At 54.1% G+C, this 14,264-nt stretch overlaps 1 protein-coding gene and 1 long non-coding RNA gene across 17 annotated transcripts in view; one reads left to right on the forward strand and one right to left on the reverse strand.

Moving 5' to 3' along the window:
• DNMT3A (DNA methyltransferase 3 alpha) overlaps nucleotides 1–14,264 on the forward strand; it is a 106,564-nt gene that overhangs the window by 72,573 nt on the left and 19,727 nt on the right. For 11 of the 13 annotated variants that reach the window (XR_003434138.1, XR_003434139.1, XR_003434140.1 and 8 more), the window contains one exon: nucleotides 13,945–14,160. Coding sequence is in view for 8 of the 13 variants with exons in the window: in XM_027113674.1 (XP_026969475.1) it covers nucleotides 13,945–14,160 (216 nt within the window). In the remaining 5 variants the exon portion in view is untranslated. Of the gene's footprint in view, nucleotides 1–10,459; nucleotides 10,571–12,604; nucleotides 13,139–13,944; nucleotides 14,161–14,264 lie in introns of those variants that run through there. The other 2 variants (XM_027113678.1, XM_027113679.1) reach the window with 2 other exon arrangements.
• On the reverse strand, nucleotides 8,774–12,333 carry LOC113623968 (uncharacterized). 4 transcript variants are annotated; one of them, XR_003434145.1, is made up of 4 exons: nucleotides 12,011–12,333; nucleotides 10,962–11,864; nucleotides 10,507–10,599; nucleotides 8,774–9,320 (listed from the first exon to the last, which is right to left on the reverse strand). It is a non-coding gene; the product is annotated as an uncharacterized LOC113623968 (long non-coding RNA). The 4 variants fall into 4 exon arrangements; XR_003434146.1 differs by having other exon boundaries at nucleotides 8,774–9,317; nucleotides 10,962–11,050; nucleotides 12,011–12,332; XR_003434144.1 differs by having other exon boundaries at nucleotides 10,962–11,050; nucleotides 12,011–12,328.

A 14,264-nucleotide genomic window follows, 5' to 3' on the forward strand; every position in this document is an offset into this window, starting at 1 on the left:
TCATAGCCCTTGCTACGAGGCAAACAGGAGAAGACATAATGGTGCCCTTCTCTCTGCTTTGTTTTAAAGATCAGACCATTCGTTAAGGAGGTCCAGGGAGGCTCAAGCATGGCGGGGGTCAGCTGGACTCTGTTAAGGAGCCTACGCTCTAGATGAAGGAGTGAACGGACTTGTGTTAGTATTTCTTAGATACACAGAGCACCGTGCTGGCGCTGCAGGAGACTGCTGCACCCAGTCCCAGGGCACACATGGTCTAGAGGAGGAGGCAGGAGTGCTCACCGTGAGCTGCCGTGTCAGATGCAGTTCTGTGCTCCTGCCACCAAGAGTCTGGTGAGCACAGAGGAGGGCGAGAGAGCTTCTGCAGGAACTCCTGGAAAGTTTCATGGAGGAGGCGTCCTTTGAGAATTCCAGTAGGGATAAATAGAGAAGGTGTTTCAGGGAAAAGAACCACTGAGGGCAAAGAGAAGGAGGCATGAAGCTTTGGGTTGTTTAGGGAACAGCAAGAGATCTGGTAACTAGGTGTGGGAGTTGGGGAGGAAGAAGAGAGAAAACTACAAAGGGAGATGGTCAGATCGTCACCAGTCTTCCTGTCATAGTGAGAAATGCAGGCTTCACTGTGTAGAGGGAGCTGGAATGTGAGAGAACTGGATGTGTATTTTGGGAAGATAACCGTGGCCGCATTGCAAGGGGGCCCAGAGCAGGGAAGGTTAGACCAATTAGGAGAGCATTACGTCTGGTGTTGACGGAGGGTCCAGGCAGCGGGAGGCAGACTTGGTAGATACAGATTGCCTCTGGTTGGCAGGAAGAGAGAAACCTGCCTGGGGTTTGGGGGCTGGGGGTGAGGGGGCATTATCTCAGCTAGGGAGGAAGAGCAGGTTTGGGGCAGGAAGGTGGTATGGACTTGCCATTTTCTTAAGGATGTATTTTGATGAGCAGAAGTTTTTCATTTTAATAAAGTCCAATTTAACCAAATTTTTCTTGTATTGGGGTGTGTGTGTGTGTGTGTGTGTGTGTGTGTGTGTGTGTGTGTGTGATCTCTGAGTTCTCTGCCTACCCCAGGGTCATGAAGATATTCTCTTAGGAGGAGTGGACTTTGTGTGTGTGTGTGTGGTACGCGGGCCTCTCACTGCTGTGGCCTCTCCTGTTGCGGAGCACAGGCTCCAGACACGCAGGCTCAGCGGCCATGGCTCACGGGCCCAGCCGCTCCGCGGCATGTGGGATCTTCCCGGACCGGGGCACGATCCCGTGTCTCCTGCATCGGCAGGCAGCCTCTCAACCACTGCCCCACCAGGGAAGCCCGGGAGTGGACTTTTAAGTTAGGTTTTGGACAAGCTGCTTTTGAGAAGCCAGCATGGTGGCTGTTGGTGGGGAGAGGGTTAGCAGGCACTCAAGAGTCATCCACCTGGAAGGCAAGTGCAGGCTGGTGAGCAGGGAGGGAAGAGCCCAGTGCGTGGAGAGCAGCCCTGCCTTGAGAGGACCCGGGTAGGGAGCGACAGGCACTTGGGGCCTCTGGGAGCAGCTGGCTGGCATGCGGTGTGTGTGTGTGTGAATGTTACCATCCTTCTGACTTGCCACTCTTTAATAACAACTCTTCACAGATGCCGTATGACTCTAGTCAATGATTAGTGGGCAGGATATTTTAACTTTTCACTTCTAACTCAGATGGATTAAACAAAAATAGGGATAAAACAGTACAGTCTCCTATATATTTGACTCTAGATACTGTTTAAAAGGCAACTGTATGGGGCAAACAAAAAACCAGAATTGAGTTGGACTTGCTTTATACATACCAAGGATGCTGTTAGAATTCAGTATTTCTTAAAGGGCAGGTTTGTGTATTACCTGGGCAGTGCGTTAAAAAGGCACATTCCAAGGCCCCATTCTGAAACTAGGAGGCAGAAACTCTGGTGGTGTTCCTGAGAAATCTGATTTTCTAGTCAGGTCTCCATGGTTCTGGGGCTTGTGAAAGTTTGAGAACCACAAAGCTTCGGATGATTCGAAGTAAACCAAATCTGACAGCAGAGATTCCTCCAAAAATGCATTTATTGTATCACCTACCACCCTGTCACCCACATCGGGGGTCTCCCCGCACATTCGGATCACCTGGGAGTTTGCTTTAACCACCGCTGCCTGGGCCCCTCCCTCTGGGTCCAGTGCATCTGGAATTTAACGATGGGCCCTGGCCCAGAGCGTTCCTAAAACTCTCCAGGTGATTCTAATGTACAGCAGGGTTGAGACTCTCAGACCTTGAACACACCGAGCCAAGGAAGAAGTACGGGCTCTAAGGCCGGCACAGCTAGAGAACCGTTTCCAAACGTAGGTGGGGGAGAAGACCGGAAAGGACTTTTCCTTTGGGATGGAGATGGTAGGCGTTCCTGCTGTTTTCAGCAAAGGTTTACCGCAGTGCTTGTCTGCTGGGCTCCTCCTGGGTCTTCTCTTTGGACCCTGAAACTTGATAGGGTCTGCATGCCTGAATCTGAATGGTGGTCCCTGAGGTCCCTCCCTTTGACCCCTGGAGGCTGGAGATGGGGTTGGGGGAGGGGAGGAGAAAGCAGCCCAGGCTGTTCAGGTTTACCTGGTTCCTGTTGATACACCCCCCCCCACCCCAGGTATAAAATTAACATTTCTCTCCAGAGTCTAGTTTTTAAAGCAAAGTGACTGTATGAGCTTGTGCTCAAGCAAACCTGTTGTAAGATTCTTTCCACCTTTTAAATGATATGCCCTCCTGACTTCCTTTGATCTTATCTGTAATATTCAGCAGATATCTGTGGTCCCATTAGACCGATCAAGAAACTAAGATACAGAGAAGCTAGGTGCGTACTGACCGTCCTGGCGTCGGCTGGGATCCCCTGCTCACATGCTGCTCCGTCTGTTCTTTCTCCTGGCGAGGGGCAGGTGAGGTCTGGGGACCTGCAGCAACGCCACCGCCACCCCTGCTCCCCGCCCAGAGCCTGCACTCGACTCGGATGGAAGTGCTGGGGGCAGGAGACTTGGGTTTGTGGAGAAGCCTCCCCCTCTGCAGCAGACCCGGAGCTGTAGGGAAAGAGGACGCGGATCGGCGCGGGGAGGGAAGAGGCAGCAGCTGAGGCTCCAGGAGCCTGATGGCAGGTCTGGAGAGTTGGGGCTTCCAAGCCCTGCCATTAGGGAAGTGTGGTAATGACCTGGGAAGGAATGGGGGAGCCAGGGAGGAATGAGGGCTGCCTGGGACAGAGGCGGGGAGATGGAGAAGTGAGGGGTCCGCGAAGAGGTGGCTCCCAGACCCTGCATTTTACGCTCTGGATCAGAATTTCTGTGACTGAGCGGATGGTACAACAGGCCCCAGGCAGCTCTCCTCCCCAGCAGGTGTCCATACAGCTGTGCTCGTGCTTCTCCCTGGGAAGCTAATGCGGTTGCAGATGCCCCCGGTGATCTGGCCGTGCTGTCTGGGAAACCTGGGAGGCTGGGCCCAGTCCTGGTTCACCCTCTCTCATCCTCCCTTGAGGCTTCCTGCCTTTCCCGATCCGGGCCACCTCGGATTTCCTTCAGCACATGGAGGAAGCATCTCCACCACATAATTTACCATCTAATTGCATGCTGTCTTGAATGAGGGCTGTGGTTTCATGTGCGGTGGGTCTTGGGCACGCAATTAGGCTGTGAGTAACAGGCGGGTGGAGGCCATCTCCTGCACCGTCTCCTCCATGTCCTTCCTGGCCTGGCTACTGCATGTGCTCGGGACTCCTAGGGCTCCTGGACCCTAGTGTTTAGGTGTGTTTCGGGCAGGCTCAGAGGTTGGCTCCAGGGTAGAGCACAGCCTCCTGACAGTTCTGAAACTAGACTAGACTGGCGGGGGAGGGGGGTGCCCCTGCCCCATGGCGTTTGCCTAAAGCTGTGCCTCTCCTGGGCCCAGGTTTGGGGAGGGCACCAAGCCCAGCCGGGCCGGCACCCTGCAGTTGCCATGGTGACCCTTTAGCTTTCCTTCCGAAGGAGGATGGATTTCTCTTTCAGCCCAGATCATCTGCCTGGGCAGCCACCATTCTGTACACTCTGGGAACCAGGCTGCCTAGCCCCACTACCTTCCACTTTCTGCCACAGGGGACGGTTTGTTGAGAGGCTCAGTTTTAAATCCCAGTCCAATATCAGAGACGGCGTGTTCTCGTTTCAAGGGGGAGCAAGAGCGACAGGCCCAGGAGGTGGGCGGCTCCCCTCAGGTGTGTGTTTACCTCCTCCTCAGTTTTTGGCTCTGACCCTTTGGGTGGGGGGCTGAGTCCCCTGTAGGCCTGTTTCCTCATTTGTCACAGCCAGGGCCATTGGTGGTCTCCACACCTGGCTGGTATCAGAATTACCTAGGGAGGTTTTAATAGATTCCTGGGCCCTACCCCAAGCCAGCTGATCTCCATAGGTGGGGCCCAAGAATCTGTATTTTTAAAAATCTCCTCGGGTGATCCTGATACAAATAAACCCACAGGAGTATGGGATTCTCCTGGCAAGGTGATCCGTGAGGCCCTCACAGGAAGGAAAGGAAGCTCTGCCCTGTGCTGAGGATTGACAGGCCGTACCGGGGTCCCAGGAGCTTCCGAAGAGCCCGTCGTAGGTCAGTCTTGTCAGGAAGCCGGTGTTTCCTGGTCATGCTGGCTAAGCCAAGACCAGGCCCCCACCTTTTCCCCACAGGAGAAGCCAGCAGAGAGAGGATGATGGGCTGGGGGGGGGGGGCGCGCGGGGGGCGGGTTGCCATAACAACCGGCTCCAGGCAGAGGCCTCCCTTCCAGGGGCTGGTACTTCACCCCAGCAATGGTGGTTTCCATGGAGATGGGTTACTGAGGGACAGGGGGAACACTTGCCCCACTTAGTGCATTAGTCAGGAGCTACCAGAAGGCAGAACATCTCTAGGTGGGATCCTTGGACCCCTGTCAACTTTGAGTTCCCCCCACCGTGGCCTCTGCTCTCTGGGTGCAGGTCTGACGCTTTCTCCCTGCTTGGTTGCTCTCTCTGCGACCGGTCTCCCTAGCAACAAGTCCTGCTAACTCCTTGTTGTTGGCTCTGTGGCTATTTTTAGCTTCATTGCCAGCAGCCCAGTCCTGGTCATTTGCTTGCAACCTCCATATGGATTGCAGGGGAATAGGAAAACAAAGATTCCTGGCCTCTTTCGGGAGCCCTGGACCTGGACCTCTTAGCACCGATCGGAACTTTGCTGTGGAAAGTACCTGTCCGCATCTGGGAACTTGGTCAGTGGACTCCATATGAGGCTCCTGAGACAATGTTGGATTCAGTTCAGCAAACACTGCTTTCATCCTCTACAGTGTGCAAGAGGCTCTGGTCCACACTGCTTGCATGTGAACCTGAGTAAGATCCCGGCCCTGCCCTCTAGGATTTTTAATTTTGTGGAGGAGAAAGATGAGTACACAATCAGCTTAGTACAGGCAAAGACTGGCAAGTGCTAGGAGAGGATTACAAAGTGCTCTGGGAGTACGGAGGAGAAGGAGGGACAGGGTAACTTTTCAGTGGGGGAAGATCAGGGGGAGGGGCTAGAGCAGCACTGTCCAAAGAACATTCTGCAAAGAGGGAAATGTTCTAAAATCTGTGTCCCTGGTACAGTAGCACCAAAAACCCACATGGGCTCTTGGACACTTGGGATGTGGCTAGTGCACCTGAGGAACTGAATTTTTATTTAATTTTAATGAATTTAAATGGCACATGCAGCCAGTGGCTCTCTTATTGGCCAGTTCAGGTCTAGAGAAACCTTCTTGGTGGAGGTAACTGGTGAATTGGGCCTAGAAGGATAGGTGGGATTTTGGCCAGTGGAAGGTGAAGGGGAAGAGCAAGGAACAGCACGAGCAAAGGCACAGAGGCAGGGAAAGGGCATATTTGGGAAACAGCAAGTGGGTGGGCAGAGTGTGGGCTGTGTGATGTAAGTGCTGCAGGTTGTGGGGGCCTTGAATGCCATGCAAGGAGCGTAGATTGTAATCAGCAGGTAGTCACAGGTCTACTGTGTAGTACTGAGGCTTTTGGGCTGCAGATGGAAGGGCAGGCCAGGATCAGAAGAGACATCCATCTTGATCTTGTAGCCTTTGCCGGGATAAGGTCTCGCTGGTCTTGGGGTCAGTGGGAATGTTTATGTGGCAGAAAATATGCAGTGTCCTCCCAATATGTGGCTTTGCAGATGGCTTCTTAGGGATCCCGGCTTCTCTGATTCTGAGTACAGGGACTCAGGTGGTACTGTCCTGTTTGAGGGAAGCAACATAACCTCCCCACCTCCCACCAGCACTGGATTTTATGACAAAGCACGCCACAGAACGCTGAACTTTGAGTTAAAACCAGTCAGGCAGGCGTGGCATTCCCACCTGCACCTGTGGGAGTTGCTGCTCTTGGGTGGAGGATCATGACTTAGCATCTCACGTCAGCTCTGTGAGCTGGAAAGTCAGATTCACGGCACATCTTACAATCGTGCTCTTCAGAGACAGGAGTGTGACGTACACCAGGATGTTCAATTTACAGATTTATAACAGGACTTGTCCTTTCAACGCAGATCCTAGTGCTACAGGACCTAGTGGTCCTGATGTTTTCTGGCAGCTTACTGGTATCAGAGTCACTGGAAAATGTAATTAAAGTTAGAAGTTTGCTTGATGAACACGGGGTAAGTGCTGAGAGCCAGGTGTCCTTAAGAGGTGTTTTCATCAGGCCTACTGGATCACTGCTATCGGCCTGCCAGACAGGAAATGTGCCCTCTCTTTCAGGTCACCCTCCCTTTTGGACCATGCTGGACGCTTCCTCTCCAGCACTTCTTTTAGGCTCTTGACATCCGCCAGATCTTCTTTTCGTCCAGGGGTTCCTCCTCTCAACATACTTCTAGAACATTTCCAAGAACCTGGCTCACTTTACATGACCCTGCTATTTTAGGTTGACTATCTTTATCTTCATCAAAAGACCTATCCCAGTCACCACCCTGGGAGGGTTACTCTGGAAGGCCGAGGACACATATGACCTGAGGATCCTAGAAGGCTGCCCTGGTTTCTTCCTGACCTTTCGCTAAAGTCACCTCTTATCCTAGATCTCGGGGTCTTTTCTGCGTTGAGGTCTCTCTCTGCCCACCAGGTACAAAGAGGACACGCATCTCAGTCTGAGTGACTGAGTATAGAAAAGGGTAACCTTACCTGTCTGTGTAGCTACAGGAGAGGGGCAGTGCTCTAAGTAGCGAGGGGACACCTTTGAATTGGGCTTTTTTTTGCTTCAGTTGGGAGCTGTGTGGAAGAGGTAAGATTTGAGCTTAGTTTTACTAAAACAAATTTTTTTTATTGAGGTGTAGTTGATTTACAATATAAGTTTCAGGTGTACGACACAGTGATTCACAATTTTTAAAGCTTATACTCCATTTATAGTTGTTATAAAATATTGACTATATTCCCTGTGCTGTATACTAGATCCCTGTAGTTTATGTTATACATAGTAGTTTGTACCACTTAATCCCCTACTCTTATGTTGCCCCTCCCCCCAATTTGAGCTTAATTTTAAAGAATGAGAATAAGGAAGTTTGGCAGGGAAAGGCTCCTTTATTAAGTGGGCCAAGAAAAAGTGAAACTGATGGCCCTGGTCCACCCTGACACTTTGAGTCCTGACTGCATGCACAGGCAGCATTACTTACTGAAGAAGTCCCAAGACCATGGAGTGTAGAGTCTAAGGTGTTTAGCCACATAATAATGGAAAAGGAGATGTCATAGATGAGATAGTGTTTTTAAAAAGAGCCGGCCAAGCCGGATCAGAAACTTCATTTTGAGAGGAGGCCTGGGGTGAGGTCTAAAGTGGCCTGGGAGGATGCCGGGGAGGCATCAGTGAGAGAAGCCAAGCAAGTCTTATTATGTTCCTTAAAGGGTGGGAGCAGGCAGGAGGTGTAAACTCACGGCTTCTCATCTCTGCTTGGGGATCTTCTGAAAAATTATACCAAGCAGGTACCTTGATTGGGTTGAAAGATGGCTTGGAGCAGAACAGGGCCTGTGTTTTATGGAACGGCTCCTCTTTGCTCTATGGGTTCTGGATCTCAGTCAGGGTGGGGAGAGGAAGTCTGTAGTCCCTGAGTATTATTTGGAGAAGGCTCGCTCTGATTTGGAGTCCTCTTCCTTTTTTAGGGCCTGCTTGTTCTGACGGCCCCCAGAAGGGTGCTGAGCCCCAGGAGGGATGGTAGGTAGGCTCTCCTTCACAGCCCATCTTTTGACCTCCTTATACCAGCACCTGTTCCAGCTGGTTTGTTCCCGCAGCTTGTGGTTGGAAGCCAGGCACCTGGGGGCATTATCTCCTTAAGTGATGCTGGTATTCCGGGGCCTGGGAGGGCAGATGTCATCACTCCTGTTTTGCAAGTGAAAAAAGACTTCTTGGAGTTAAGTGGCTTGTCCAAGGTCACAGTGATAGAACCAGAACCCCAGTCCAGATCCTCTGAGAGTGTGGCTGGCCAAACAGCCCTGCCCTGCTGGGAGCATTTACCCTCAGCTCCCCTGCTCTTCCTTTTTTTTTCTTTTGGGCGGGGGGTGGGGGGGTACGCGGGCCTCTCACTGTTGTGGCCTCTCCCGTTGTGGAGCACAGGCTCCGGACGCACAGGCTCAGCGGCCATGGCTCACGGGCCCAGCCGCTCCGCAGCATGTGGGATCTTCCCGGACCGGGGCACGAACCCGCGTCCCCTGCGTCGGCAGGCGGACTCAAGCACTGCGCCACCAGGGAAGCCCCTCTTCCTTTTAATTCATCCTGCAAACAAAACAGGCTAATCTTTCTTTCTTTAAAAGGAATATTTATTTATTTTGGCTGTGCTACATCTTAGTTGTGGCACGCGTGTGGGATCTAATTCCCCAGCTAAGGACGGAACCCGGCCCCCTGCACTGGCAGCGTGGAGTCTTACCCACTGGACCACCAGAGAGGTCCCCAGGCTAATCTTTCCAAAATACCCATTCACCCTGTCATGTAAGAAAACCTGCGGTTATTCTTCACTGCGATAGGATATATCCATCAACATCTCTCTCCGCACCCCTTAGCTTTAGTTGTCTTGTGGGGCGGGAGGTGAAGGTGGGCAAGTGTTTTCCTCCCTATCCAGCCTAACATCTCTTATTTCCTCCCTATCCAGCCTCATTCCAAATCTGATTCATCCTCCAGGTTCAGCCTCTGCTCTACACTGACCTCCTTAACCTCATTTATCATTGATACTACTTATTTTTGTTTGGCTTCCAAGCCATCCTGGCCCATCAGGGTGGTTGGTATTTGTGGCGTAGTTCTCTTTAGAGATGCTTTTCAACGATCTTTTCCAATCTCTCCAAGTCTAGTTGCATTTGTCAGCTCCTTGAGGGCAGGGCCAACAGTGTCTGCTTCTCTGATGTCGGGAGGGAGAGGGAGGGAGGGAGGGAGAGAGAGGGGGAGAGGGAAAGAGAGGGGGAGGGGGAGGGAGAGAGAGAGAGTGAGAGAGTATATGTATGTATGTATGTGTATATATATACATATATATACACACACATATATATTCTTCTTGGGGGGAGGGGCCTCTGCTCAGGAGGAGGGAACTTGAAATGGTTGAAGCTGCACCTGGAGGCTCCGAACGAGTGCAGTCTTGAGCAGCAGATGTATGTGCCTGGGAATGAAGGAATCGCTGTACTTTTGAACTCCTCCTCCCCACCCCCCAACCCCGCACCTTGCAAACAGGAAAATGAGACATCCAAGGCTGACCCAGAGTGACCTAGGGGACCCAGGGACTTGGCCAGGAAGTGATTTTCAAAGCCTGAACTCCTCTTCACGCCACGCCGTTTAAGGCAGAGGAGACCACCCCCCGGCAACGCTCCCAGTTCCCGTTCTGGAGCGCACCCAGTTCTGTACGGGCGCTTTCTGCCCATCTCTGTGTGCTCTGAGTTTTCCTACAGTTTCCTGGGCCTCTTCGCTCATCTGTAAGCTTTTCCTTTTTTTTTTTTTTTTTTTTGGTTGTGCTGCTGAGACTCACTTTTAACAACTTTCTTCTGTCGCTCCCAGACGGCCCGAAAGCTCCTCTCTCCTTTTGCCTGCGCTCCTGGCTCTCTGGGCGCTCGTACCTTACCTCCGCAGCTGGAGGGCAGCCCCTTCCCTCCCGGTTCTCCTCCTTCCCTCCCCGCGCGGCCCGCGGACTCCCGGCCTCGCCCCCCGGCTCCGCGCCGGGCTCTGGCGGAGTTGGAGGAGAGGGGGCGGGGAAGGCTGGCCGGTTGGAGGGGGCGGGCACCGCCTCCAGCCTGGCCTGGGCGGGGCCCTGGGAACGGGCGGAGGCCCAGCCGCGCCCCCAGGCCCCAGCGCCGGCCCGCGCCCCTCGGACCGAAGGAGAGGGGCTGGCCCACTGCCAGCGTCTGAGAGCCGGCCCCCTCCCCCGGCCCGCTCGCAGCCAACCAGGCACTCCAGCGGGGCCCACGTGACCTGGAGTTCTAGACAAAGAAAATGTTCAATCCCTCCCCCCCACCTCCCCCTCCCCCTCTCTCTGGCCCCCTCCGCCCCCCAGCCCCATCGCCCCCTTCCCCTCCCCCCAGACGGGCAGCTACTTACAGAGCTTCAGGGCTGGGGCTCACACCTGAGCCGGACCACAGAGGGGCTGCACCTGGCCTTATGGGTAGGTTCCTGGATGGAGCCCTGGGGAAACTGGGGGCGGGGAGGCGGCCGGGGCCGGTGGGAGGATCTCTGGGCCTGCAGCCCTCTGGGCTTGAGAAGAGTCAAGTCTGCCTCCCCGGCCCGCAGGAGCTGGCTCCCCTGCCTGGCCTGAGTTCTGGAGATGCTGAGTTACTGCTGTCCCACCCACTTCCTCCTCAGGAGCCCCAAGCCCCACTCCTTCCTGCGCTCAGGTGGGACCTGGCGGCTCAGGGGCCAGCAAGAGCAGGCCTGGTGTGAGCCTGGGGCAGTGGTCAGCGAAGGCTGGGGGCAGGCCCCGGCCCGTGGAGTTGGGCTAGCAGCGGCGGTTTTGCCGAGCTGGCTGGCAGATGGGTTGTTGGCATTTCCTTGCTGACCTGTGTTCCTGGCTGGTGGACCACGCCGTCCTCAGGCCGTGCCAAGCTTGTGGCCTCTTGAGAGGGACAGTTTCCTCTCCTGCCTGTTCCTGGGAGCCACCGTCAGGCCACCAGAAAAAAGTGGTGTCAGGGTAGGAGGGAGCAGTGTGGCCCTGACAGGGGGCTGTGGGGTGGCCTGACGCCGGCCTGTGATGGGAGAGGCACCTAGGACAGCCCGGGGTCCGCGTGGGTCCCTGGACCTCTGACCTTTGGAATGGGAAGCAGCCCGAGTCGCAGAGAGAGGTGGAGGCGGGACAGCTGCCTGAGGAGATGGGACTGGATGGGGAGGCCATGCCTCCACCAGAGTGGAGTTACCAGTGGCTCTCCAGGCAGAACAAACTCCAGGCCAAGTGGCCTCCTCGAGCCGCCGTAGTGGGGCTGGTGTGGTGTCTTCCTGATCCTGCCCAGTCTCTTGGCTACTCTGGGGTAGGACCTTCTGAACTGAGGTGGGGGGGAGCCTTTAGCCCCAAAGCCCCAGCCCAGAGTTAACCCTTATTTCTCCTATTGTCCGGGGGGTTGGCATGAACGTGGAAAAGGGGCCTCCCGCACTGCCCTAGGCAAGTCTATTCTAATGAGCCCCTCCCCCACCCAGCCACCCTCTCGCCCCTTCTTCCCCTTTCCTCTTGCCTCCTGCTGCTGACCCACCCCCTTCTTCCTTCCCCCACCCCTGCTGGCCTTGTCCCGGTGGAGGCCCCTTCCTCCCCTGCCTGCCAAACCATGCTGGGTGCGTGTTCTCCTGCACCTACTGGGTTGGGGGCGCTTAACAGCCGTCAGCAGCACCGTCTGACAAGCTGGGGGAAGTTGTGGGGGAAGAATAATGTTCAGGAACTCACTGTGGAGGGGTTGAGAAGAGAGACAAAGGGGCTGAGGGGGAGTGAGGAGGGTGGCGTCAGGCACGACTGCCTTCTAGACTGGGGGAGGCCGGGGGGAGCCCGACGTGTGTGCCCTGGGCCCCCCCAGCGCTGCTTGCTGGGATCCTTTCCCCCTGCCGCCTCCTGCCACCTGCGCACCTTGTTCTGGCTGAGGGGGCCCGTCGCCCCTGGAAACTGGGTCTTTTGGCAGAATGGTGCTGCCTTCCACCCAAGGCAGCACCCTGGTCTAGGTCAGCGGCCGTGCCTGAAGTTCACGGAGGCATGGTGGAGGGAAGGGAGCAGAGACTGCTAGGCAGGGCACTTATCTGAGCAGATCTGGCCCTGGGATAGCGCAGCCGCAGCTGACAATTCTGAGAGAGAACGTCTCTCCCCACAGGCTTGAGTGCGCACCTAGGCACACCTTGTGGGAGGGGAGGAGGTAGATTTTAGGAAGGGGTGGGGCAGGATCCCCCAGGTGAGGGTGGGGCTTGGGAGGGAGGAGCAGGTCCTCTGCGTTCTTCCACCCTCACCCCACCTCGGAGCTCTCTGTCCCAGCTGTTTGTGGGCTGGGGGCAAAGGATGCTTTATCCCATTTTAGAATTTGTTGAGTCAGAGAAAGAACTAAGACTTCCATCCTCGTGTTTTAGGAATTGTAACAAGAAGCAGATTGGGTCTGTGGCCAGGAGGCAAAGACTTGAAGATAGATCAAAATAAAATGAATCTAAGAGACAGTGGACCATTGAGCTGTTCTTAACCTGGGACCTGGGGGTCCATTGACAGGCTTTGAAGAGGCCTTGGAATTCTTGGTACATACATACATCAGCTTCTTCAACCAGTCAGAAAAGGTTAACAGAAATCCTTCAGTTCAAACTCCTTTTTAGGTGGAGCAACTCAAGGGACTGCTCCCAAGTCGGCTGTTAATTAGTTGCAAGGCTAAGACAGGAATATAAATGCTGTGACTTCCAGCTTAGAGGTCTTATACTCCAGGTAATCTTGAGGGTGGGTTTGTAGTCACAGCTCTAAGTTCTCAGGGAAAGCTTCATGTTGAAGGTGGGATTTTTTTCCCTTTGAATCTAGTGTGGTGAAAACGGGTGCAGAGCCTTGAAGCTTGAGGGCCACGTGTCCTAGATTCAGCCGTTGGGGTGAGATGGGTGAGATTAGGTTGAATGGCCCTCAGAGCTAAGTATCAGGTATTTCATTCTCCTCTGCAGGGTGATGGGAATCCTGGAGCAGGTTTGGAGAAGGAATGGGCATGCAGGTCATAGCCTGAAAGATGAGCATGAGATGGTGAACGGTGAAAGGATGGAGGCTGTTCAAATTGGGAGAATACTTGGGTTTGGATTAATTTGTCAGTGGGATGGCAGAGAGGATGCCTGGCTATACTGTGGACTCCCTAAATAGTTGTTGAAAGAATAAGTGTATTTATGGATCTGAAAGGTGCACGTAGAAAGAAGGCGTAGAATCTGGTGACAACATACATTAGCTGTGATCCTGAGAACTCCAGGATGGCGTGTGAGCACGCGAGCAGGCAAGCTCTTCTGGGGCTTTTCGTGGTGGTTGAGCAGAGGGGGAAGGAACCGTGCGCTCTGAACACAAAACAGTGATTTCTTCGTTACGTATCACAACAAAACTAGAATTGTGGTCTGGAAGCCAAGACCAGGAAGAGAAGGGGTCGATTGCCCAGGAAAACTATGGAGAAAAGGACAAGAGGATCCATTTCTAGATCGAGGAGTAAGATAGGAGAGGCTGGAGCCAAGGTCTGTGCCTAATCTAAGGGGCATGGTTGGTATCTGCATAGAATTGATCTCTCCGTATCGGAAGATGGGCAACTGATGATGCTGACAATTGAGGAAGGTTAGACGAGGGAGGAAGATCGCCTAGGAGGCAGAGAAGGCTGGCATTGAGTCAAGTGATCTGAGCTCACCTCTCAACTTCACGTCTTTCTGTTTTCCGTGGCAAGCTGGTTGAGTTGATGAGGGAAGAACTCCTCTCTCCAGCCCCTTACCTTCTGTCACTGTCTCCAGACCCTGGAGAGATTGAGAAGAGCCCCTTGAGTGTCAGCTCAAGGTAACTTCTGTTCCTTGTTTCCCCAGGCTGAGAAGAAAGCCAAGGTGATTGCAGTAATGAATGCTGTCGAAGAAAACCAGGGGTCCACCGAGTCTCAGAAGGTGGAGGAGGCCAGTCCTCCTGCTGTGCAGCAGCCCACCGACCCCGCATCCCCCACTGTGGCCACCACGCCTGAGCCCGTGGGGGCTGACGCTGGGGACAAGAACGCCGCCAAAGCAGCTGATGATGAACCGGAGTACGAGGTGAGCGGCTGGCTTCACCTGCCTCGTCCAGCTCCTCCCGTCCTGCTCTCTCTACCCGACCCCAGGCCTCTTTGTCTCTCCAGTCTCGCTCTGTCCATTCAGAT

Source organism: Aethalodelphis obliquidens, unplaced genomic scaffold, assembly GCF_003676395.1.
Source record: "Aethalodelphis obliquidens isolate GAN/ISIS:26980383/991018 unplaced genomic scaffold, ASM367639v1 scaffold12, whole genome shotgun sequence".
Classification (NCBI taxonomy): domain Eukaryota; kingdom Metazoa; phylum Chordata; class Mammalia; order Artiodactyla; family Delphinidae; genus Aethalodelphis; species Aethalodelphis obliquidens.